We start from the raw sequence: 27,634 nt of genomic DNA, 5'->3' as shown, positions 1-27,634 counted from the left end.
CAGGCTGAAAAAAATAGAAGTCCCATGGCTTGATGTAGCCCTGACCCCCTTATATTCCATTTATAGTCTTAGTCCTTATGACATCCTCCTTGCCTGGGGAACTGTCCAATCCAGCAGCATGCATGGAGATTGTGTTAGGTACTAAGCGAAATATAAATATGCCCTAATAGTGAAAAACACACTGGGTCCCACTTCTAGGCTCTGGGCTGAGGATCGTCCTGATCTTACCTCCTCCCTCAAGATAACACTTGGGCTGGTTTCTTTTTGGATCCTTATCTACCTCCCCTGTTTAAACTAAAGCACAATGGCACCCAAGAAGGATGTGAAGAAACCTGCAGCTGCCGCTGCCCCAGCACCAGCCCCAGCCCCTGCCCCAGAACCAGCTAAACCCAAAGAACCAGCATTTGACCTGTCCAGTGTCAAGGTAACAGGGCTGCAAAGGGATGTGATGTGTTTTGGTCACTGGAAACTGAGGGGGATAAGGAGAAGCAGATTCCTGCAGTTTGCACTCTTTAGAAATGCATCCTTCTTAGGACGCTTTGAAGAGTAGACCCAACATTTCAAAGTGTCCTCTTGAGTAGTGTGGATGTTTTTGTAGCATTTTTTAATGGCAATTTAAGGACATTGTCAGAATTGGGGATATATTTTATGGATATTACTTGTAATTTGTGCAGAATGTAGCATTGAAATGAACACAATGGAGTAAGACCCAGTTGATCTAACTCTAAGTGGATGTAAGTTCTAAAGTACTTATCCTGAATCATGCAGAACATGCCATATACATTTATTTTACTTACCACTCATAGTAATATATAAGCCATATACCTAGTGATCTACACTCATCCAACAAGATGTATTAAGTATTCAAGGCAACGTCTTGAATGGGGTGAAAAAAGAATAATTTTAGGGTTTCCAGTGACTTTACACCACCCATCTCTCTACTGTGTGCAGTCAATGAATGCAGTGTGAAGTGTGATGTGACCTCTTGAACATTGCTCCTTGGAGTGGTGCTAGGACTGACAGGTGGAAAGCTAATTACTCTGTCTCTTCTACGCCTCTCCTCCTTCCTAGCATCCAATTGGTTTATATATGCGGCTCAGGAGGATACCCTAATATGGGGAATATAGGCTTGACTTCCATTATGATCAAGAGTAATGCATAATAGGTTGTTGCTCTACTTGTAACCTAAGGTCTATCTGATGTACTTTTGTTGGGTCATTGCAATCTATTATTGTGGCTTAATCAGAATTGGTAGAAGCTGGTTGTAATATTCTTCAATTGGAATAGAAGCATAAAATATCAATACACTATTACGATTACTACTGTACGTCACATATCTCCATGAGGACACTTACCCCTGGGGTTGCCAACCGTCTGTAAATTCGTGGACAGCCCGTAAAAATAGCAAACAATATTGAATGGGTGTCAAAATCATATGATGTGTTAATTTTTAGGGTGATGGTCATTGCAACAGTAATTTTCCTCATTTTACAGCTTACAGTAAATGCTGGTTATTATCGGTGTGCTGACATATAGGTATATCTAACTAATAATCTTCATTATTCATTATGGTTTTTCCATTAGAATTTTGGTTGTCCATGATCCTTTTTTTTAAAGTTGTTTAGAGGAAATAAAAGTTCAGGTTGGCATCTCTGCTCCCCCCATACACTTTCTTACAAACTGTAGGATAACGCGCTGTCTTTTTCCCAAGCCTTAGTTTTATAGGCTGTGGATTTTAGGTTTATTGCTTCTGATATGGTGTGACTTTAAAGAGAACATGTCACCAAGTCAAAAGTGGCCAGTTTTTGCTCTTATTCAAAGATATAAAAATCAAAAAAAAGGAGGCAGTATATTCAAAACAATGAAAAAGTAAGGATTCTTTATTCACCAACACCAGCTATGTTTCTCAAGAAAGGCTCCATAGAGAGAACTGAAACGTAGCTGGTGTTGGTGAATAAAGAATCCTTACTTTTTAATGTTTTGGATGTGCCGCCTCCTTCCTTTGGATACATATATGTATTATATGTATAGCATTTTTTTTATTATTATTTTTTTAATCCACCATACAGTTCCAGAGATATGGGCCTTTTTATTTGGTGCTAAGTTTTATGGGGGGTTTTCAAAGAGGCGTGGCTCATACAGTACTAATGAAGAATACCCAAAAGAAAGTCCTTCAATCCACGCCCTATAAGTAAAGACCATAGAAATTAGCACTAAACAACAAAGAAGGCCCAATCTCTGGAACCAAATGACAGATTTAAAAATTAAAAATAAAAAATGGAACAATGGAGCAGCAAAAGCTAAATCAAAAAGCAAAAACCTGGCTCTTTTGACTTGGTGACAAATCTTATTTAATGAAGGTTATCAACTAATTGTTATCTTATACTGTTTTGTTATTTGTCCATTCTCTAAGTTATTTCCATTTCAATATTAATTCCATTGAGTCATGAAGGAGCAAAGTTCTTGACATACATCTTGCAGTGCTGTTTTAATGTTACACTTTCCATTCATTTCCTTATAAACTTAAACTGGGACACTTTACACAATATCTAATGGTGGTGGGATTCGAGGCAGCGCTACATCACATGATCAATTTCTGTTCAAAAATAAAGAACAAGCCACATTTTTACATCCATTACTTCATCCTACCTGATAACTTTTCCTGCGCTCAGGTCATCTAAATGAATCTGTAAATGAGCTTAATTGGCTTGGTCATAAAATAAGGTGAATGTCACTAAGCTCTTCACCGAATTGTTTATAGAATTAATTTATTTGCTTCCAAGGCTTTAACAATCTTATTTAGAGTAGGAGCCACTATGTGTGCTTAGCTGTAATAGCAGCATTGATGAGAATTGCCTTCTTAATTGGGCATCAAGGGTGCTCTTCCAGGAAACGTGGAACAACATATTTCTTCCGATTGCAAAGGTTATGTGTTCAGTGATACATTAAAATACTTAAGGAGCTAATAAAACGCCAATGTTTATACGTATTGTCATTTAGCAGCTGTTACTGCAGTATGTGCCTTACTTTGTTCTGCAATCCAATTATACCAGAATGACAGCTGTGCACCATGATGGCCATCTGCTGGCCATGTCCCTGCATTGCGACTGTCATCACTGATAATTGCATTTATTATCTTGTTTTCCTTTTTGAATATTAGCAAATCAAATTTTATTCTCCACTCTAGAATAGTGTATTTCAATATTGCCATATTGGGAGCAAATTATATAGCACTAGTATTATTCATGTAAAATACACACCTCCGAATTGTTTTATTTTGTGTGTGTGTGTTTTGTGCATGTGTGTGATATTGTAAATCTTTTATTGCATCATGTGTGTTTTTGTGTGAAGTCTTGTAACGTGATCACTTGCCAAACCAATATGCGCTGATGGGAGACTGCAAGTCCAGAAAAAAGGATTACAATAAAGTAAGAATTTAATGGTGCCAGTGCATTGACAGAACGTGACGAGATGGTTGACATTTCTTACATACATAGGGACATTAGATCTGTGTTTAATAGGAGGGTTTATCCAAATATATATTACAGTTGTTATAACACAAATCAGTCATCTGGTATGATAGATTATGTTTTCAAGTCAATTATTTTGCTACATAATTAAACTGTGTAAATTGCAATCACTGGAGTTATAGCAGAAAGTTAAACTAGTTGTCCATTACTTTGACATTGATGACCTATGCTTTCAGATCACTAATGCTTATGGATGACTTATTCAAGTGAATATGAGCTAAACTGCAGTACCAAGCGGCGGCCACTAAATAATGTACGGCGCTGTGCTGTTCCGCTCTGTACACTGTATTTCTATCCAGCCTCCACCAGGACAGCTGATGATTGGTGGAGGTGCTGGGTATCAGACCTCCAACAATCTGATATTGATGACCTGATCTAAGGGTAGATGATCAGTATCATAGTAGTGGACAAGCCCTTTAACTTCACATATACAATGTATTAGACCAGTAAATGGGAAAGCTACGCCCTCTAGTGCAGAAGTTGGTATTACATCTTTATTTTCATAGATTCCATATGCAATTAGTCTGCAACCTAAGAAGTCTCAGTGGGCAAGAGCCTTTTTGGACATCTGCTCATGTGACTTCCAAGTATGTTCCTTAGTGACAAGCAACACTGCCATTTATAACTAGTGTCACCAAGAAAAATACTGATTTTACCTAAAATATCCAATGGGATTTTGCTGGCTTTCATTTAAATAATGCTTAAAAATCAAATAAATGAAATATGACGTATGTAGATAATATAATTGTTCAATGTTATAATTCTTTAAAATCGTAACATTGATCAAAATTTCTGTTTTTATAGATGGGTTTTCTATGTTGAATTGCAGCAAATTTATGCTGAATGGTTTATGAGATGAATAATTTTAACAGAAGGCCCTTTACTGTACACACCCGGAACTGTTCAGCAATCCAACTTTTAAATATAACGTACAATAAAGAGCTTGGTGAATAAGCAGAACTTTTAGTGTGATTCTTTACAAAAAAATAGTTCAATAAAAATATTAACTCAACGAAATTTATATTATATGTATTAATTGCTGTAATTCTAAAATGTATGCAGAAATATAAGGATAATGCCTGCTCTATGTAAGCATCATGTGGTATTATTACATCAATAGGTGGCACCAACCCTTCAACTCACCTTATTCAAAATCAGGGGCATACATAGGAGTCGAGGGGGCCTCATAGCAAAGTCATAATTAAGCCCAATGCCTCCCTCCCACTGAAAAAAATCTAATGGAGTAGGTGGGATCAATGCACATAGGTGCAGTCACAGAACGGCATACCTGACAACTTTTAAAGACACAGAGAGGGACATGTAATGTGGCGCTTATACAGTAATTTGCCCCTATTGAAGCCCCTTAGTGTTCTCACCCCCTACAATATCTCTTTTACGGCACCAAAAATTCCCTATGAGATATTCTCGTAGTGAATTCCCCCAAAGTACCCTCCACATGCACAATATGATGCCCCCACAGTGCTCCCAACACAGTATAATGTTGCCAGAGTGTCTTCAACATAGAATGATGCCCCCACAATGCCCCAACACAGAATAATGCCCCCACAATGCCCCAACACAGAATGATGCCCCCACAGTTCCCCCAACACAGAATGATGCTCCCTCAATGCCCCAACACAGAATGATGCCCCCAACACAGAATGATGCCCCCACAATGCCCCAACATAGAATGATGCCCCCACAGTTCCCCCAACACAGAATGATGCTCCCTCAATGCCCCAACACAGAATGATACTCCCACAATGCCCCAACACAGAATGATGCTCCCACGGTACCCCCAACACAGAATGATGCCCCCACAATACCCCAACACAGAATGATGCTCCCACAGTAGCCCCAACACAGAATGATGCTTCCACAGTACCCCCAACACAGAATGATGCCCCCACAATGCCCCAACACAGAATGATGTCCCCACAGTACCCCCAACACAGAATGATGACCCCACAGTGCCCCCAACACAGAATGATGCTCCCACAATGCCCCAACACAGAATGATGATCCCACAGTTCCCCCAACACAGAATAATGCCTCCACAATGCCCCAACACAGAATGATGGCCGCACAATGCCCCAACACAGAATGATGCCCCCTCAGTGCCCCCAACACAGAATGATGCCCCCACAATGCTCCAACACAGAATGATGACCCCACAATGCCCCAACACAGAATGATGACCCCACAATGCCCCAACACAGAATGATGCTCCCACAATGCCCCAACACAGAATGATGCTCCCACAGTTCCCCCAACACAGAATAATGCCTCCAAAATGCCCCAACACAGAATGATGGCCGCACAATGCCCCAACACAGAATGATGCCCCCTCAGTTCCCCCAACACAGAATAATGCCTCCAAAATGCCCCAACACAGAATGATGGCCGTTCAATGCCCCAACACAGAATGATGCCCCCTCAGTGCCCCCAACACAGAATGATGCCCCCACAATGCTCCAACACAGAATGATGACCCCACAATGCCCCAACACAGAATGATGCTCCCACAGTTCCCCCAACACAGAATAATGCCTCCACAATGCCCCAACACAGAATGATGGCCGCAAAATGCCCCAACATAGAATGATGCCCCCTCAGTGCCCCCAACACAGAATGACTCCACGGTGCTCTTAGTAAAGTATGATGCTGCCACAGAGCAACAAACACAGTATCTTGCACTTATTGCCCCCAACAAAATATGATGCCATCTACAGTGCCTCACATACAGTATGAAGTCCTCACAGTTCCTAGACACATATTGTGAGGCCCTAACAGTGACCCTCCTTTATAGTATGATGACCGCATAGACAGTATACTGTCCTCTACAGCCCAATCACCCTCAGTATAATGCCACAACAGCCCAAATACACAGCATAATGCCCCCACAGCCCCCAATCCTGTATGATGGCCTCCACAGCCACACTCAGTAGGCCCACTACAGCCCCTCACACACAGCATGATTGCCCACACAACTCCCCAACACTGTATGATGGCCTCTACAGCCCACCACTCAATATGCCCGTCACAGCCTCCACACACAGTATGATTGCCCCCCCAGCACCCCAAGTAGTATGATGGCCTCCACAGCTCCTCACATAGATGATAGCCTCAACAGCCACCCATACCATACAGTATGATGGCCCGCACACAATATGATGGCTTCCAATGCCATCCATACAATGTGACGGCACCCCCGTAGTATAATGGCCCCCAGAGCCCTCCACACTGTATGATGTCTTTCCAGCACCCCACATCATGTGATAAGACTTCAGAGGCCCCACAAGTACTGACTAATAAAAAGTATTCACCTAGACCCGTTCCCCTGATGAGCTGTTCTGTGTAGCATGGGGACTAGGGCTACACAGATCACGGCTCCCTCCTCCATCCATTCTCCATCCTGGGAATTCAAAAATTGTTGCAATTGAGACACCAGGGGTGAGGGAAAGGGGTGTAGTGCCCCATAGTGGCCGAGTGGTCTACCGCTATTAATGGTACACTACTGTTCAAAATGTGATTACTTATATCACATCAGATGTCAAATGCATGATTTCAGATAGTGAATTCAAGGAGTCACAGTTGTATTACCATGTAAGGTAAGCCCTTGATTAATCTAATAATTAAAGAGTTATTTCGATTTTACACCGTGATCTAGGATAGGATATGTCATCATTTTACTATCATTAGGTTTCTGACCTCCATAGATCTTGAGAGAGGAGGAAACTCAATGCCGGTGTGGTGCGACATCTTCTGTACTGTTCTTCCTCTGTACCATGGCCCCCAGGTACTCTGTTATGCATGGACCTTCAGCACAGCTCCATTCATATAAATGGAGTCAGCTGCAGTTCTCTGCACAGCCGAGTAGCTAGGACAAGTCTATGGAGGGAAAAATTAGAAGGGCACAGAGTTTGACTTAGGCTATGTGCCCACGATGCAGAAATGCTTCGGATTTTTTCCTGAGCGTTTCTGCATCTCCCTGGCAGAAAAAACGCATGCGGATTGCACATGCGGATTGTACATGTGTTTTTCCTGCCAGGGACATGCAGATGTGAAGCGTTCTTCACTTGCATTTCCGCATGTGGGTTGTCAAGCGCTTTCCAAGCGATTTTAGCATCACTTGGAAAGTGCTTGTCAACTTGGTCACACTATATAAATCCATGCAAACAGCATGAATTTATATAGTGTTACCCGAGAGAATGGTTAAAAATAAAAAATAAACCTATACTTACCTTCTGATGGCCCCCGAGACTTGCTGTGCTCCTGTGCTGGCTGCCGGCAAATCGCGGTGCCCTGTACTGAAGGACCTGCCGTCACATGGCTGTGACGTCAGTGCAGGTCCTTCAGTCCTGCGTGATCTGCAGGCAAGCACAGGGAAGGAGTCCGGGGGCCGTCGGAAGGTGAATATAATCTTTATTTTTTATTTTATTCTTTTTTTTACAGCTTTTAATGGTACCTGGGTGTGGATGAGAGTCTCCTGTCCTCCACACCCGGGTACCATCCGCACATTAGAACGCGCCAATAACGCAAGTACAGATGCAGTCTTGCGGAGTTCTAATGCAAGTCAATGGCGGCGAAAACGCAGCACTTCCGCAAAATTAATGGACATGCTTCGGATTTTTGAGCGCAGCATAAACGCTGCGGAAAAATCCTCAGCATGGGTATTGAAAGTGCGGAATTGCATTGGAGACCATGGGGGAAGGTTTACCAACCGTTTCCCAAGCGTTTACGCTGCGGAAATTCCGCAGCATAAATGCTTGAAAAACGCATCGTGGGCACCCAGCCTAAGGCCACGGTATTTGGTCAGTATTTTTTCTCAGGAGTGGGAGACAAAACCAGGTGAGGAACAATCAGAGAAAAGGTATAATAGAAATAAGTCACCAATTCTGCATTTATCACCTACTCCTGGTTTTGGCTCCCACTCCTGAGAAAAAATACTGACCGAATACTGACCAAATACTGATAGTGGGGCCGTGGCCTAACACTGCATCTACTTCATCAGTAAGGGTCCCAGAGTTGCACCTTCCTAATCAGAAATTGACAGCATATCCTAGCAATATAGCATCATGTTATGGGATGAGATAACCTCTTTTTGATATTAACACATAAAAACGTATTTGGCAGTTGCATATCATGTAAAATTCCACTTTAAAGGGAACCTGTTATGCCCCCAATGCTATTAACCTATATGGTTAATCTGCAGGCTAAAAGAGTTCTAAAGCTGCCCAGCACCCACACTGAGAGCATGACTGACAGCAGCTCTGTACTGATGCATTGCTGAGCTGCTGTCAGTCAGTGCTGGGGTGGGGTTACAGTCACTCCTCACTATGTACTGAGCGGTGACTGAAGCTGTGCCAATCGCGCCTCTATGACTGGAAGCCGGAGGCTGCCGGGAGGAATAAAGTTAATTTGCTCCCAGTAGCCGGGCTTTCTGCAATATCAAAAACTCATATCCAAATACTTATGGTGGGAATGAAGCCTGCGACTACTGACACGCCAGTATTTTGTTTAGCATTTAGCATCAGTATTTGTTAACCAAAACAAGAGGGGGCCTAAAACAGAAGAGATGCAAACTTTTCATTTTACATCTTTGTGTAGGTTCAAATTCTAATTTTGGTTTACAAATACTGATTCTAAATACTTACCAAAATACAGGAGCATGAAAGGGGATCAGAAAGTCAGATACTGACTTACACCTCATGCATTTGTTCTTTATTGTTAAAAAATACTTCCTTCTCATTGAGATTTCTACCTTTGAAAAATTAGGGTCACTAACATTATTTGCATGCTAATGTTAGGCTGATCTGATTAATAGAGGAATCTCTGATATAAATAGTCTTTCCTTAGGCCATCAATATCAGATAATTGTCAGTATGACTCCCAGCCCCACCACCAATCTGCTGATTGATTGGGCATGCCAGGTCCCCTTCTTTGCTTAGGAGGCAGAGTGCCATACATTTTGTAGTGGCCATGTCTGGTACTGCCACTCTTGGCAGCTAAATTCTATATGAATGGACTTAAGCTCCTATTCCAGGCAAATGTGTTAGAATGTAGAGAGCTTAAACAATGCGGGAGGCATCACACTCATCGAAACACTGCTGCCCCTTTAATCACCTGATTGGTGGGGCTGCCAGGGATTGTACCCACCAATAAGATATTGATAGACTATTAAAAGGAAAAGGCCATCATATCAAAGTCCTGATAAAATCATTTAACGCAAAGAGCGTAGATGCAAAAGAATGTCGGAATTACAAATAGACTTTCTTCTCGATTATCACTTTCACATTCCAGCGATTACACAGCGAATCCTTTAATGCCAGAGGCTTTAGAAACTCAAATTTGTACATTAGACTACCACTAGATGGCGCACACTACTAAGAAAAATGTTAGTCTTAGAAAGCGTATACTAGATAAGGAAACAAACTTTTATTTTACCTATAGACTTTAGAATTTTGATAATGATGACATTATTTTATATATATATATATATATATATATATATATATATATATATATATATATATACACATATACATGTTTCTTTTGATCCACTTGTAACATAAAATAAATTAGAAATATGTGAAAAATTACATAAAACATCACGTGAAAGAAAATTATGCAACAATATATGATTTATTATGTATATGATTTATTATGGGTGGTAAAAATAGAATGAATCATACTTTATTTATTCGGTTCACCTTTACAATGCTAGTAGCAGCTTTCCGTATATTTGATATCTCCAGGTCGTTAATTCTGATCTGCAGGCTCATTATCTGAGCAATAATTCTGTAATGTCCCGCTACTTTACAATTGAGCAGTTGTCATTCAGAGTTCTGTGGTTCTAGGATTCCCACAAGAAGGGAGCGGATAGCTTGTGCTGTGTATTTTTAGACCTGGCCACATTATTTACCCAGTTGTAAGTTCTGAAGGAATGGTTATTCCTAAAAATCTCCCACTGCCCAAAATTGTCCCTGGAAATCTCCTCCTTCTTGCAGAAAAAGCTGCTGACAGGTTTTACATGCATTAAAGCGTGTCAAACCCACTTCCTACTAAAAATAGCTCTCCAAATTAGTGGTACTGGAAGAAGATCCCTCCTTTCGCTTTGCCCTAAGAAAGCCAAAAAGTCACCCAGAGGTGGGGCTAGCTTCCCCTGTGACATCTGAGATGGGCGGTCATGTCACTGCCCCCGGATAAATAAGAGGAGCTCGGCCAGGGCAGAAGGACCACACGCTCAAGCCCTCCTCAGGACAACTACTCAGCTCCCTGCTCATCTCCCAGTCCCAGGCTCAACATGGTGGGTGTCCTAGTTTGTTTCTCTAGCTATATACGATCATTGCACAACACAGACTAGAATAACTTTATGTGAGACCTTATTAAAGAAGCTTCACTTTTAATAATACATTACACCTAAATGGGTCTTTGTATAAAAGTGAAGCTTCCATCCTAACATATACTATATATATATAGTTCTGGAGTATATAGTTTTATTAAAATATATTATTTTTATTTAAAATTTTGGGTTAAGCCCTTTACCTTATTATGTTTAGAAGCCTATAGCCTATGGTTTTGCCTATTTGTATAGTAGTAATTAGTATGTCCTAGCAGGACAGCAAAGGATTCTGGGATAAAACAAGTGCTTGCGTCCAAGGCAAAGTGTCTGCGTAGGATTGATACAATTAATAGTGAATCAATAAATCTAATACAGGACCTTTCATAAACTTAGTAATAGGAAATACAATATTTTTCTATCTCCACTTTGCCTTTCTGTCAATGCAGTTTCCACCATTACTAGCCTTTGGCATTTTTCTCTTTTCCTTGCAGTCTTTCTCCGCAGATGAGGTTGCTGGTAAGTGATAGCTGGAGATGAAGTAATGCCTTTCCATCAGTGATGATGATAATGAACGTTTAATAATATTTCACCAAAAAATATCCCAAAACAAATCGCAACGAATCGCCCGCAGGCGTCACCATCAACAAGTCGCCCCATCCCTAGGCATCTCCTTCATTGCCGGCCTTGTTTGGTTTCCAGCTTCCTGTATGTCCCATGCGCATGGACTTATCTTCTGCACATCAGAAAGCTGTGAACCTCAGATTACAACAGGCCTTTAACTGTAGTGTTTCCACCGATTTTTTTTTTAACAGATTGAATTCTCTCAAGATCAGCAGGATGGTAAGTGGAGAACCAGGCCTGACATGAAATCTGACTTTATAGCTCCTAAGTTATGTTATGTGCACAGCCCACAATCCGTACAGTCAGTGCATGTGTGTTTAGTAAAATTTCTCCTGTGCAAATCTGAACACAAAACACCATAACTTAGAGTGCAATATTCTACTTTATTTTTTATTTTTGGTGCTAGATTTGCCTTGGAGCTGATTTGCTAGATTCACATTGTGTAAAATTGATCTGTGTATCGCTTGCTTTAGTCACTAAGACTCTTCTTTGGGGTTTGATGTCTTTCCCTTATACAAGCGGTTTGCAGGTTCTTTGTTACAAATGTGGGCTACACAGAGTTTGTATCAGAGCTGCGATGAATACTTTAAATATTTACATGAACTAAGTAAATATTTATGGAAATGATTAGATTAGTTCCTGATGGATGCACAGACTGATAGCATAAAACTGGCCCAAGTGTGTGTAATTCACAATACCATAGATAGTGGGGGACATGACCGTGTGAGTCATAGAGGGTATTCCTGGGTACTGCAGCGTTGCCAGGTCATGCCCACTACTTTCAACAGTTAATACCACTATAAATCAGTCGTCAGAGCTGTAATAAAGTTCACGCCTTACTCCCTGGAACTTCCAATTGTACTTTGTAAAAATAAGACTATTACACAGTCACCTGGTGTTGATGTAGAGCCTAATAGGAGTCACACCTTATAATTCTTGAGGGGCTGCCAACCTCTAACACTGCATTGCTCAAATAATATTGTCATACAGAGAGTTTCTGCAGCAGCTGAGGCTTCTAGTTCCACATGAAATGCCCAGGTAAAGACATTATAAGACAGGTAAATACCGGTCATATATTAATATCTGCCCCCATTCAATGCATCATACATGATCTGCATCACCTCTCATTGGAAAGATCTGTCCTGTAACTTGCAAGGCCAGTATATGTAACCCTACCTCATTGTGTTGTGCTTCACAACCTTCTATGAGGATTTTTTCTAAATACATATTGCATTAATTAGTATCAAACTTGAACCCCCTGTAGATAGATGACACCAAATTGTAGTAATATTTCGATGAGTAAACCTGGCAGGTGCAGCTCTCGGCCGAGCATGTTGGACTTGTGAAAGCAAATGCTGACACTGTCAAACTCTTCTCTGGTGACAGGTGCCCATGTTGAGCATGTTAATTGCTAGTTGCTCTGGCGCTTCAAGGGTTAGGGGGGGTCAGTACATCTATTCGGTTAGTGCTAGGAGTAGGATATCTTATTACAGGAGCTCTGACCCTTCGCTAACATTAGCAGCTTTTTACAGTCTGCCTGTAAAACCATCTCTGACTTGATTTGGAAGCCGCTCTGTGTTACTGAAAATAACCTCGTTTCAAATGTCCCAGACTGAAAAAAGTAGCTGAACGAGCACAAATACCATTTCCACTGCTACAAGTGGTCAATCCGGGCTTTAGTATTCTTATACAGTAGATCTTTTAATGCTATACATAATACAATCAATAATAAAAGTCTGTAAAGCAAAGTAATGTTTCTACCATTTGACAATCTCACCTTTATTTTCTTTAATTCCCTTAGACTTCAAAGAGGCTTTCCTGCTCTTTGACAGGACAGGTGACAGCAAGATCACCTACAGCCAGGTTGCTGATGTCATGAGGGCTCTTGGCCAGAACCCCACAAATGCTGAGGTCAGGAAAGTCTTGGGCAACCCATCTAACGAGGGTAAGTAGTCTACTCATATTGACACATTATACTGGTCTAGTATTAAAAAGTGATAAGTAATAGATACGTATATTACAACCTTGAAGCTTCTAACATGATGGACTGTTTGCAGGGTCCCTTCGTTGTAATGCTCTTGCATACAGAAGATTGCCCATACGATACTTGTAATTAAATGTTAAACTAAATTGCAAAATGTATTCATCTCAAAGGTGTTCTGGATTTCTAATTAGATTATTTGGCTCTACTTATGACTAATATTATACATATTATGTAGGGGAACATTATTATTATATAGGGTGAAATTATTTAATTATTGGTCATTTAGTAAAGAATTAAAGGAAACTCTTTATTAATCCCTAGCTGATATTGACTTCACAATATGTAAATGAAAAAGTTTCAATATTATGTGCTGGGACCAGGATTATATTTCACGTATTCTTCACAGAGATGAATGCCAAGAAGATTGAGTTCGAACAGTTCTTGCCCATGCTGCAGGCTGTTGCCAACAACAAGGACCAGGGCAGCTTTGAGGACTTCGTTGAGGGTCTGCGTGTCTTTGACAAGGAAGGCAACGGCACCGTCATGGGCGCTGAGCTGCGTCACGTGTTGGCCACATTGGGTAACTTGTTTCTTCATTGCCTATACATTGCTTTAACAATTAGTGATCCGGGGATGTGATCATTGATAATTTGTTATCTCTGTCCCAATAGGTGAGAAGATGAAGGAGGAAGAAGTAGAATCTCTCCTGGCAGGACAGGAAGACTCCAATGGCTGCATCAACTATGAAGGTAAGCAAAGAACAGGATATTAGAGTTTTATAGTTTTACATATAATCCTGAGTATATTCTCATTATTTATTGATTCATATATTTATTCATTCATTATTTCATTCATTGAAAATGTTGCCATTTTGTAACTTTTTTTTCTTTTTTTTTTATTTCCCAGCCTTTGTGAAGCACATCATGTCCATCTAAATGTATGGTGTAAAGTAAGTCATACTTTTGATACTTTTGATTGAAACGATGATGTTTAACCCAAATTTTTGCCAATACAACACAGCTTTGGAAAATAAAATATTGCAGAAAAGTATATTATAAAAAATATATATTATACAAAAAAAATATATTATAAAAAAAGATTAAAGAAAATATTTAATAAAAAAACATATATACTACAGAAAATATTAGAAAAAAACTATATATACATATATATGACAGAATAAATATTGTGATAAATTATTTTGACTAATTTGAATAAAATTTAGATTAAAATTATTCCAGGGATTTATACAGCTCTGTACTAGATACACAATACAGATATGGACTTCTACTTAACCCTGCAATGGAAGATTTATTTTAATCTTAGATTGTGAGACACAACTAAATATTATATTATAGTATTTCCATGGATATCAATACTAAATTTCCTTTTATATTCATCTCTTTTAGCACTACCTTTGAATGTCTCAGAAGACCTGGAGGCATGGAATCTGTACAAAGACCAGCAACTGGTCATTACCAACTTTATGGAAATGTACTGTACAAAACACTCATTAATATTTTTTATTTACCACCATTGGGACTTTTTTTTTCCATAAATCCTGTTATCATTTAAAGGAAAGACCACACAAGACGTATCACCCTGGCAAAGCTGGCGGAGATATCAATCAAGCAAATATGTGTAACATGCCATGGAGCTCTGTACATCAAAAGACATCTCAATAAAATACCCTTTGTTAAGATGGTGGCTACAAAGTCTTTCTTAATTTACCTGCCCTGGGTGTTGGGCCAATATACCAAAGAACACTGTGTCATTCACTGCCAGAGGCCACACTAGCCTAAGGTGTAATGGGTTTTTCTGATAGTTGAGTGGTTAATTTATTGTATTTCTTTATTCCATGTTGTCTAACAATAAAATGTTATTGAAAGAAACATAAGGATGCTTTGTTGTTGGTGGGACAAGAAACCTCTAGAAACCTTAAAGAGCACCTGTCAGTTCTTGTATTGTGTTGCCCATGAAAACAACAATTCTGGAAGATCTTTTCATAGAATTCTACATTGTCTGTTCCTCTCTTCTACCTAGAAACCTATGAATACATTGACAACTAGGTGTCACCAGTTGGGGGTGTGTCCCTACATGCTGACTTTGTCCAATCAGTGCTGGCAGAATCAGTGTGTGTACCAACACTCCTTTTGATAGGGAGAATGAGAACACCCAATTGTCAGTTTTATACATGTATTTCTTGGAGGAATAACAGAGGAATGGCACAATTTAGAGTTTGAAGGAAAAGTCCTCCAGCATTATTGTCTTGTACGGAATACAAGTATTTAGTTAAACAGATCAAGTGCCACGACAGGTCTTCTTTAAATCTTCTAAAGGCCAAACTAAACTTATATAAGGCATATTGAGACAGGGTGGGAAGAGTGACATCACTTGAGTCTTGAACTAGCAGTACGTGTGATAGCACTGAGCTTACAGTAACAAACTATATTTAGTTGGTGCCTGGGACATGATCTATAATTCATTCACTATTTAAAAGCCGAAAATGTGGAATAGATTTGGTAGCAGGAACCGATTCAAGATAACATGAGTTTATAACATGAAGCTTCAAGTACTCCTCATATTAGTCACTATCACAATGCTATACGCAAGGTGCATGCAGCTAATAAACTGAATTAATACAGTACAATATTGGAAGTTGGAGGTCTTTGGAAGTCCCTTCATGTAGCAATCCTTACTGATTAGACATTACATGCTGGGGCTTGAAATTTGCTACATAATGTGAATTTTAGATTGTATTAGAGAAATGGTTAATTAGGCTGCAAATAAAAGGTCTTGAGAATCATTTCTTGAAGACTAATGATGGGGTCATCTGAGAAAAAAAGAAATAAAGAAGCTCACCACACCAATATCGCTCAGGATACACCGGAAAGTTGATGAATGAGTGCCAATCCCTGCTGGTGAAGCTCAGCTATTGTAGAACCGAAGAAGAAAAAAATGATTTTCTGGCACTTTCATCCAGAAAATCAAACTTTTTATTAGAAATTCATTTTAAAACAGGAGGCTCCACCATAAAAATGAAACCTTACGCATTTCTGGTGCACACTACTCCCTTAGTTATAGGAATAGGATGTGGTCATCTGAAAGGTCAAAGGAATGAAGTCATCTGCGAGAGTTGAACTAGTAGCAGAATGTGTAAATCAACCCATAATGACAAGCGATTGGTCCCAAGGTCAGCACCATATGGGGTCTTCTGCTGGGCTTTTGGGAAGGATCTTGTCATACTCTGGTTTGGTCAGTCTGGACCCTGACATCATCTTTACAGCTTTAATTTCCAATCACTACAGTTGCAAGAAACCCGGAGATTTGTGTCATTCGTTATATTAATCCTGGGGGTATCATATGGTCTGGTAAATTAACACCAATAAATGCGGTTGTGTTAAAAAAAAACTAGAATATCATGTCACATGCTGAAATTATCCAGCTGTAGTTGACTACACCCGAATGGAGCAATTTAATCTGTTTAGTGTTAATCCTGATGGATTAAACAGACAGATGTCGATATACATAATAATCTAAGATCTTCTTGATGTTGGTAAATCCAGTATTAAAAATGTAAACCCTAGATTACAATTAGTTTTGTAGAACTAAAGAAGGGAACATCATGGATGCTGCTGTCCAACTGTCATGGGGTGGTCCAAGTGTCACCAAGAAGATATAAATATATACTCCAGTGCTGAAATGTCACTTCATGTAGAGAGAGGAGGGGGAATATTAGTCCTGATCTACTATTTTCTGTCCAATTTCCAGGATAGAAAAGTGACCTATGTGTGTCTACATCAGACACATACCTTAAAAATAGTTTGGGGTTACAGATCAATATTAAAAAAAAATGCTTTTCTGAAGCTTTCGTAATACCAGAGGCCACATACCATGAAGTTATATCCAGCTCCAGAGACGTAACTTGAAGCTCATTCCTAATTTCTAATGCAAAATCTGTAACATGCTCCCCCCACTGCCTACCATGTGCCATTTAGAATACTGGAGTCTTCTTACGTAGTGGAATGGCTGCTAAGCCCCCTCAGGGACCGTGATTCAGGTGGGTCTGCTCTGCACCACTTATAGCTGCACCACTATCCAGCTCTGCAGAGAAATGGGTTTAGAAAATTATAAAAGCTTCATTAGAAACCCAGTAACATCTAAGTAACAGTGTCTTATTATGGCATGTGCTATACCATCTACAGTATATGGAGACTGTGATATGCTATGAATATGAAGTAGCATCTGTGTTTCAGTGTCATGTGTCATAGTGCTTTAACTTGTCATACTATTTTCTAATGCAATATTAGGATAATCTTTGTATAGCAGAGTCTGGGGAATTGCCAAGGGTTGCCAACCCACCCAGCATAATGATAGATCAGATCTCCGGATGCATAATACTGAATCTGTAGATGATGTGACATTGTGTTAGGCATCTGCTCCGGCTCAGCAGGGCTTCATCACCTTCTCCTATGGCCACTGCTCTCTGTTGTTCTTGACGCCAGGTTTTGCAAGTGACCCAGCGCGCTCCCATATAATTATTGGCCTAGGCCTATATATGGCCCACTAAGACACCCACCTGTGTCTTGTTATTAAAACTCTTAGTTTTCCTGTTTCCTGTCTCCCTGCGTCCTCCAGTTGGTCTTGTACCTGCTCCATACCTGCTTTCTGCTGTCCTGTCTGCCTGCGGCCTCCAGCGCTTCTTGTCCTTCTTTCCCGCATGCCTCATCTGCCTGCTGCGTCAACGTCCAGGAACCATGTGCCCACCCAGACCTGGGCTTAGAGGACCCACCTCACCAGGTGAGACCATAACACCTTATTACCTTATCCCAAGTCTGCCTTTCATGGCTGAAATAAAAATAACTACTTCTAAGTCCCAGCTACCAGAAGTGAGGTTATGTGAAAAGCTGAGCGCAGCTGCACAATGCTGTCTGTGTAACTCCCATAGAAATGAATGTGAGTTATGGAAATGTAAGGGAGTGACTGGTACGGTCATGTGCCTCTTCCCTTCTTTAAGCACAATGTAAAATGCTCTGTTAGTTATATGTTGATGAACATGCATGTGACAGTTGACAGACAGGTTAGTTATAGGGTTAGTACAGGATAGGTATAGGTAGAGTGTTAGATTAATATGAGAGTAGTGCAGAGGTGGGCACTTTAGCATAAGAGGTATTTAGTTTAGTCAGGAAAGAGTTAAGGGGTAGGAGCTGCTCCAGCGTGGGAGGAGCAGTACAGAAAAGACTGGTGGAGTTCCTGTGTTGGCGCAATGGGTACAGGACCAGGGAAGAGAGCAGCAGCACGTTCGGTCCCGCAGCAGAGTACTGTCAGCCTGTAAATCGGACCAAGACTTTCCCATCAAGTTCGGGACCTATGGTCTAGAAGAGGTAGCTGTGTGGCTTCCTTTAAGTCCTCCAAGAAGCGGAGGACTATACGGACAGGGATTAGTCCCGAGAAGGCTGTGCGGGACTCACAAGGCTGCTGTGCAACAGCTATCTTAAGGGCCAAAGCGGCCAGCTAAGAAAAAGGATAGCGCAGGACAAACGGATGGTAAATAAGAACTTGTGCTGTGTAAAGGACTGTAACTCTGCCAATGTGACTGTCCTATTCTGCTATGCTGAAGATAAAAGTAAAATTGTGTTTTTATATAAACATGGAGTGGAAGTCCTTTAATATTCAAGTGGCGGTCCCTGAAGGAAACGGATCGAGGATGGAGCAGAACTACAACCAGAAAGTAAGTGATGTGCAGCACAAGCACCTCATGGAGAGATTAGGACTAGTGTTGAGCGAGTATGCTCGACACTGCTCGGTACTCGCCCGAGCAGCACGCTACTCGGGATGTTCGGCGAGCACCGAGCATTTCTGGGTTACTCGGGCAGGAGCTCGGGTCTCCGCCCTGCATGTTTGGCGCTCTTTACAGAGCCAATGAACATGCATGGATTGCCAGCCAGTCACTGTAATGCCGCAGCCATGTTGTTTGTGGGCATTACAGTGATTGGCTGGCCGCACAGCGTCACCTCGAGTATTTAAAACCGGGCGCCGCCATCTTGGACACAGTCGCTCCGGATCAGACAGTGTAGGGACAGCGCTGCTGAGCTAGGGAGAGATTTTTCCTGTGCAATAGTTAGTGTAGGGTCTGTAAAGGCTGCCAGAACAAACAAACAGTCCTTCTCAGGACTAATATCCATCCCAGATATCAGGCAGGCTGTATAGGAGACGCAGTGGTTATACCAGCAAACGCTGCATTACAGTCCTGTGTGCTCCTGTTTCTGAAATTGCTGGACTTAGCTGCAGGTCTCGGGGGCCAGTAAAATCCTTTTTTTTCATCTAAATCCTCTTTTTTTTTCCTCCTACACACTGTACAAATACCCGTCTTATTAACCTATTGGTGTCCCCCCCCCCCCAAAAAAAAGTGTGTCTCTGATTTTTCAGACACAAATATATCTGTTGAAAAGAGTCTGGTATAGGCCACAGAAACAGAAGTGTGGTTTTGCAGTTCCACGGGTAAAATCTCTGTAGTATCCAGTTTTGGGCCTTTGGTATCTAAAAAAAAACAGTTTGAGTGTGTCGCTCACTGTTCAGCCGCAAATCTATATATTTTAAAAAGTATACACCAGTAAATTAAAACTGTGGTTTTGCTGTTCCACGGTAAAAAATCTCTATTATCCTGCTTTTCGCATTTTTTGCAGTAAAAAAAAACAGTAGTGTCTCCTGAGTGTTCTGACACAAAAATATATCTGTTGAAAATAGTCTGGTGCACGCCTGACAAATCCCAGTGTGGTTTTGCAGTTCTACGGGTAAAATCTCTGTAGTATCCAGTTTTGGGCCTTTGGTATCTAAAACAAAAACAGTTTGAGTGTGTTGCTCACTGTTCAGCCGCAAATCTATATATTTTAAAAAGTGTGGTATACACCAGTAAATTAAAACTGAGGTTTTGCTGTTCCACGGTAAAAAATCTCTATTATTCCTGCTTTTCGCATTTTTTGCAGTAAAAAAAACAGTAATGTCTCCTGAGTGTTCTGACGCAAAAATATATCTGTTGAAAATAGTCTGGTGTACGCCTGACAAATCCCAGAGTGGTTTTGCAGTTCTACGGGTAAAATCTCTGTAGTATCCAGTTTTGGGCCTTTGGTATCTAAAAAAAAACAGTTTGAGTGTGTCGCTCACTGTTCAGCTGCAAATCTATATATTTTAAAAAGTGTGGTATACACCAGTAAACAATAACTGTGGATTTGCCATTCCACGGTAAAAAATCTCTATTATCCAGGTTTTGGTAATTTTTCCGTAAGGAAAAACAGTAATAGTTTCTCCCTGATTGTTCTGATTGTTTAAAAGAGTCAGGTGTAGGCCAGAGAAATAGAACTGTGGTTTTCCTCTTCCACGGTTCTAATCTCCTTTTTATTACCCTTTTTCCATTGATAGTGCGAGTGTAAGCTATTTTACTTCCTTTACAATGGGCAAAGCGCGTGGCAAGGGACGTGGAACTGGACGTTCTGGTGATGGTGTGTGCAGAGGACGGGGCCGTGGCCAAGGTGAAAATTTGCCACAACCAACAGCCACATCTTCTCGCTCCCACTTCTTGGCCGAATTACTAGGGAAGCACAGAACAACACCAGTATTGCGAACTGATCAGTGTGAACAGGTTATTAATTGGATAGCAGATAATACTTCCAGTTACCTGGGCACCACCACCTCCGGTCTGTCTTCCACACGGTCAACTCTTAGTAGCCATGAGTCTCGACCGCATACTCCTCCTCACCCTGATGCTCCTTCCTCCCACCATGCCGAGTGTCGTCAGACAACAATTGATCCCACACTTGGACACTCTGAAGAGCCGTTCACTGGTCCATTTCCATATTTGTGCCCCTCGCCTGATACGCTTGAAGTGGTGGAAGAGGAGATCCCATGTAGCGATGCCCAAATATTTGAACAGCCACGGCCACAGGAAGTTGACGCTGGCAATTTGTCACAAGAGGCGGACGATGACGAGACACAATTGCCAGGAAGTGAGGAGGAGCATCGTGGTGCGCAAGTGGAAGAGGAGGAGGTAGTGGATGATCTAGTAACTGACCCAACGTGGCAGGAGGACATGCAGAGTGAGGCCAGCAGCACACAGGGGGAGGGAGGCAGAGTACCCCAACAGGCAGGAAGAAGCAGTGTGGTGGCTGCAAACAGAAGGCGGGCAACCGTTCCCCGTAACACCAACACGAGGGACGTTGCCAGTACAAGCAGTAGGTCTTCCAGAGTCTGGAATTTTTTTAAAAACTCTGCTGATAACCCCAAAAAGGCCATTTGTACCACCTGCCATGCCAGCATCAGCAGGGGTGACAAAACTACCAGCCTGACCACCACCAGCATGATCAGGCACATAGTAGCAAAGCACCCGACTTTGTGGGGCGAAACCCAGGGTCCACGACCAGTGTCAGCGGGTGTCACCACTGCTTCTTCCGCTGTTGTGCGTGCAATAGAACCCCCTGTTGTGTGTACAAGGCAATCCCCTGTCCATACTGCATGTAAAGATGCCCCCTCCTCTCAGTCTTCACTTGTTATGGCAGTTTCTCAAGAAACAGCATCAACGTTCACGTCCACGTCCCACTGCAGCGTTCAATTGTCCATATCCCAGACCTTTGAACGAAAGCAGAAATTCGCAGCTAACGCCCCACAGGCCACAGTCCTAAATTCGCACATTTCATGACTGCTTGCATTGGAAATGCTGCCTTTTAGGCTGGTGGAGACGGAATCCTTCCGCAACCTTATGGCGGTGGCCATCCCTCAGTACTCGGTCCCCAGCCGACACTATTTTGCCTGGTGTGTCATCCCCGCACTACACAAGCACGTGTCCCAAAACATCTGCCGTGCCCTCAACAACGCAGTTACTGGGAGAGTCCACCTGACAACCTGATCTCCCTGACGGCACACTGGGTAAACATAGTGGAAGCCGGGACCCTGTCGGACCTTGGGACGGAACACATCCTCCCCACACCGAGGATTGCGGGCCCTGTCAGTCAGAGTTGCCCCACAGTGTACAGCTCCTGCGCATCATCCTCCTCCTCCTCCTCATGTTCAGCCTCCATCTCAGATATCACCACATCAGTTACAAGCTGGAAGCACTGCAGTACTGCCTCCGCCAAGCGGCAACAGGCTGTGCTGAAACTCATAAGCTTAGGTGATAAACCTCACACTGCTTGTGAGTTGTGGACAGCTGTGAAAGAGCAGGCAGATCTGTGGCTGAGACCGCTGAACCTACATCCAGGCATGGTCGTGTGTGACAATGGCCGTAACCTGGTGGCGGCTCTGAGGCGAGGCGAGATCACACACGTACCATGCCTGGCTCATGTGCTTAACCTCGTGGTTCAGCGGTTTCTTTTATCGTACCCTGAGTTGCCAGATCTGCTCGTGAAAGTACGCCGCCTGTCAGCTCATTTTCGCAAGTCGGCTACAGCTTCCGCCACCCATGCTGTGTTGCAGCAGCGTTTGCAGCTTCCGGCACACCGACTGGTGTGTGATGTCCCCACACGTTGGAACTCTACACTCCACATGTTGCAAAGGATTTGTGAGCAGAAGAGTGCAGTTGTGGAGTACCAGCTGCAACAAGGCCGTCGATATTCAGGTCACACTCCACACATAAGACCTCATGAGTGGACCTGGATGTCTGACATATGTACCATCCTGACAAACTTTGAGGAGGCCACCAAGATGGTGAGTGGCGATGACGCCATCATTAGTTCAGCATCCCACTTGTCTGTCTTTTGCAACGCTCTGTGCAGAGAATTAAAGAGGAGGCATTGCAGCCAGAGTATGATGAGATGTATCAAGAAGCCATAGTGGGCGATTACACACAGCACAGCCTCATCTCATCCCAACGTGCATTGGGGGACAATGAGGGAGAGGAGAAGGAGGAGGAGCTGTTATCATGCGCTGTAGACGGTAGTACCTGTACAAGTGTCATACCGTCGGTTCAGCGTGGGTGGCCTGAGGACAGGGGGGAGGAGGAGGAGGAGGAGAGCATGGTCAGTCGTCATCTTGATGAGGACACGGAAATCTTGCCCGTTACCAGTCTGGCATGCATGGCTGACTTTATGTTACCCTGCCTTAACCGTGACCCTGTCGTTGTCAAAATGTTGGGTGACAGTCATTACTGGTTGGTGACACTTGTAGACCCCCGCTGCAAGGAGAACTTTCACTCTCTTATTCCTGAGGTGGAGAGGTCTACAAAAATGGGCCAGTACCAGAAGGCCCTTGCTGCAGAACTGTTAAAAAAATTCCCATCTGAACACGCTAGCGGCAGAGGTCACAGTTCGTTGACCAACCAAAGCGTACAAGCAAGAGAGAGGCAACTCCAATCCAGCAGAGGCAGGGGAACACTGTCAACGTTCTGGGACAGTTTTCTCAGACCCTCCCTTCAGACAGACCCTGAGGCGCGGGGTACTCTCACAAGGAGTGGAAAGTTTCAAAAGATGGTGAGGGAGTACCTTGCCGACCGTACCAGCGTCCTCCGTGATTCCTCTGTGCCTTTTAATTATTGGGTATCCAAGCTGGACACTTGGAATGAACTCGCTCTGTACACCTTGGAGGTCCTGGCCTGCCCTGCCGCTAGCATGTTATCGGAGCGTGTTTTTAGTGCCGCTGGGGGAATTATAACTGATAAGCGCACTCGCCTGTCAACTGACAATGCTGACAAGCTGACCCTTTTCAAAATGAACAAGGGCTGGATTGGGCCAGACTTCTCATCACCACCAAATGACAGCAGAGTAACATAAAGTCAAATCCACTGTGTTATTTCGGGAGGTGTATTCACATGCACCGCTTCACACCCACACATGGGTATACGCTTCCTCATTTCGGCTGTTTTATGTTGTTCTCCTTATCTAAAGCCTCCACCACCACTATACCTCCAGGGTGACCGTGGTCCGTGTTGCCATTATTGAAAGTTCCTCCGTCCTTATTTTTGTCAGCTTTTGCCTGGAAGGCATAAGCAAAGACTGTGGGAGACCCACTCCCCAATAATGGGAATAATATTTTTAAGATGCTGTACTGTATGGCTCTTGTAAGGGGCATTAAAAGCGTCTTGTTATACCACTCTGACCTCCATGTCTCTTCTGAGGGGCATTAAAAGCGTCTTGTTATACCACTCTGACCTCCACGTCTCTTCTGAGGGGCATTAAAAACGTCTTGATATACCACTCTGACCTCCACGTCTCTTATAAGGGGCATTAAAAGCGTCTTGTTATACCACTCTGACCTCCACGTCTCTTGTAAGGGGCATTAAAAGTGTCTTGTTATACCACTCTGACCTCCACGTCTCTTGTAAGGGGCATTAAAAGCGTCTTGTTATACCACTCTGACCTCCACGTCTCTTGTAAGGGGCATTAAAAGCATCTTGTTATACCACTCTGACCTCTACGTCTCTTGTAAGGGGCATTAAAAGCATCTTGTTATACCACTCTGACCTCCACGTCTCTTGTAAGGGGCATTAAAAGCGTCTTGTTATACCACTCTGACCTCCACGTCTCTTGTAAGGGGCATTAAAAGCGTCTTGTTATACCACTCTGACTTCCATGTCTCTTCTGAGGGGCATTAAAACCATCTTGTTATACCACTCTGACCTCCGCGTCTCTTGTAAGCGGCATTAAAAGCATCTTGTTATACCACTCTGACCTCCACGTCTCTTGTAAGGGGCATTAAAAGCATCTTGTTATACCACTCTGACCTCCACGTCTCTTGTAAGGGGCATTAAAAGCGTCTTGTTATACCACTCTGACCTCCACATCTCTTGTAAGGGGCATTAAAAGCGTCTCGTTATACCACTCTGACCTCCACGTCTCTTCTGAGGGGCATTAAAACCATCTTGTTATACCACTCTGACCTCCACGTCTCTTCTGAGGGGCATTAAAAGCGTCTTGTTATACCACTCTGACCTCCACGTCTCTTGTAAGTAGTGTTGAGCCACCCCCGTAGTGTTCGAGTTCGGTTCGGTTCGTCTATCATCCGTATGTTCGCCGAACTGTTCGTCGAACTTTTCGTCGTACACCTTCGAACACCGTTAAAACCAATGGCAGGCAAACAAAAACACATAGAAACACATAGAAAACACATAGAAAACACTTCAAAGGTGTCCAAAAGCTGACAAACTGCTCAGAAGACACAACTAACACATGGAAAAGTGACAAGTACATATAGTCATGCGAAAAGAAAAGGGGTGGAGGAGTAAAAGGAGGGGGAGACACAGATATAGGCATGTCATGCCCTCCTAAAATCAAGAAGGGCTGGACTAAAAATCTAAAAGCAGCCTACCAACACCCAGACGTCGTGACAAGAAAATTAAAAAAAAGAAATATCTTTAGGTAGAATGGCGGTTCCATTGAGAACATTTTCCTTACAAGACGTAGTGGTATCCCCGTTGTGAGTTGTGCCAAAAACGGAACCCAATACATTCGGACTAATCCACCATTTGTTATATCCAAGGGGCAACATTGTAAACGACAACACGACGTGGAACCAAGTACAGTAGTATATACTGTACATCCTTTGACAAGGCAATCAGGCGGATCAAGAAGTTGGGAAGGGTCACCCTAATGGCCAAAACAGACATTGATGCGGCATTCCGGTTACTTACTACCTGTGCCTCCGAATAGTGTCCACCTATTGGGCTGCTTCTGGGAAGGAGCATACTATATAGATCGCTGTTTGCCCATGGGGTGCTCCAGATCCTGCTCACTATTTGAGGCGTTTAGTTGCTTCCTCGAATGGGTTGTAATGGACGTTTCTAAGGGGGCACATATTATCCATTACCTCGACAACTTCTTATGCCTGGGCCCAAAAGATTCGCCACAGTGTGAATACACGCGGTAGTCCACCTGTGAGAAGGAGAGAGCTGGAGGGAGAGCAGACACCACAGAGCCGAGGGGTTAGATGGAGAACGGAAGAAGGAAAGAGGGCGAGGGAGGTAAGGGAGTACAGTGGAAGGCCGACCTGAGCTCCCCCACGTTCCTGCTGGGCGGGGAACAGCCCTGGGAAGAAAAGCCGCTTGCGCATCCCTTTGAGGTTACGGGCGCGAGCGGGCAGAGGGACTACGCTGGAGTGAGAAGCTGACACGGCCAGTCCGTTCCTGCCCGTGCGACCTCCGTGTCGCCGGGTTTGTGCCAGAGCCGCGGTGGACCCTGAAGTGGAGGACGAACTGGCGATGGGCATGTAAGACTTATCAGATGAGGGAGACCTTGATCATATTTCTGTTGTGCGAGGTTGGGGGGAGAGGGCAGAGGAAGGAAGTATGATTCTTACCTCGCTACCAACACAACAAGGACTTGGTCCTCCTGGATGCGCAAGACACATGAGTGCCTTCTTGCTGCACTACCTGGAACATGACCCTCGGATTGTCAGAATTCGAAGTAATCCCGACTACTGGGTTGCCACACTCTTAGATCCCCAGTACAAAAGTTAATTTGCCGAAATAATTCCTGCCATAGAAAGGGATTCACGCATGCAGGAGTATCAGCAGAGGCTGTTGCAGAATCTTACATGTGCTTTTCCACAAAACACCAGTGGTGCACGTAGTGAATCTCACAGTTCTAACTTGCCAACCGTGGGACTGTCGAGTCTTCATCACTCAAACTGTAACAGTAACACAGTATCTGCTGGTAACAGCAATTTTGTGGAATCGTTTCACCACTTTTTTAGACCATCCTTTGCAAGGCCACAGGAGACAAGAAGTCTGACACATAGTCAACGCCTAGAGAGGATGGTACAGGAGTATCTCCAAGTGAATATCGAAGCCATGACTGTGTCACTGGACCCTTGTTCATTTTGGGATTCCAATCTGGAAAAATGTCCAGAGCTCGCCACTCACGCCTTGGAGATCTTGTCATGCCCTGCAGCCAGCGTTCTCTCTGAACGTGTGTTCAGCGCTGCTGGTGGTGTGCTGACAGATAAGCGCATGCGGCTGTCCACTGAGAATGTAGACACACTCACGTTCATAAAGATGAACAAATCATGGATCCGCAAGGACTTTTCTACCCCTGTGTCATCCTGGGGAGACTAAAAGCTTGAGGATTTGGTAAAATCACCTCACCAATCGTTTTAAGCAACTCTGGGGCAATTGATGCCACTTAAGTGTTGTCTGTGCCACAATTTTTGGAAAAAATGGAGACTCTTTTTGGA

The 27,634-nt window shown here is 42.9% G+C and overlaps 1 protein-coding gene across 2 annotated transcripts; it reads left to right on the top strand.

Moving 5' to 3' along the window:
* Positions 1-154: 154 nt before the first annotated feature.
* On the top strand, positions 155-15,180 carry MYL1 (myosin light chain 1). Of its 2 annotated transcripts, none has more exons than XM_073646607.1 (7): positions 155-424; positions 11,688-11,715; positions 13,298-13,441; positions 13,887-14,060; positions 14,152-14,229; positions 14,387-14,429; positions 14,890-15,180. In XM_073646607.1, exons 1-6 carry the CDS (start codon positions 305-307, stop codon positions 14,413-14,415), a joined length of 573 nt encoding a protein of 190 aa, XP_073502708.1. In that variant the 5' UTR covers positions 155-304; the 3' UTR covers positions 14,416-14,429; positions 14,890-15,180. The 2 variants fall into 2 exon arrangements, with proteins under 2 accessions (XP_073502708.1, XP_073502709.1); XM_073646608.1 differs by lacking the exons at positions 155-424; positions 11,688-11,715 and adding exons at positions 10,712-10,839; positions 11,367-11,391.
* Positions 15,181-27,634: the final 12,454 nt, after the last annotated feature.

This window comes from Phyllobates terribilis, unplaced genomic scaffold, assembly GCF_046119375.1.
Source record: "Phyllobates terribilis strain yellow unplaced genomic scaffold, ASM4611937v1 Scaffold_9__5_contigs__length_417890890, whole genome shotgun sequence".
Lineage (NCBI taxonomy): Eukaryota > Metazoa > Chordata > Amphibia > Anura > Dendrobatidae > Phyllobates > Phyllobates terribilis.
The sequence above is the reverse complement of the archived record's forward strand: the minus strand, read 5'-3'. Positions and strand labels throughout refer to the sequence as shown.

Excerpts from the sequence above, each read along its gene's own strand:
- MYL1 (XM_073646607.1), top strand. The coding sequence starts at position 305 with ATGGCACCCAAGAAGGATGTGAAGAAACCTGCAGCTGCCGCTGCCCCA. Across the intron at positions 11,716-13,297 it reads CTCTCAAGATCAGCAGGATG|ACTTCAAAGAGGCTTTCCTG; the intron begins GTAAGTGGAGAA and ends TAATTCCCTTAG. Across the intron at positions 13,442-13,886 it reads GGGCAACCCATCTAACGAGG|AGATGAATGCCAAGAAGATT; the intron begins GTAAGTAGTCTA and ends TATTCTTCACAG.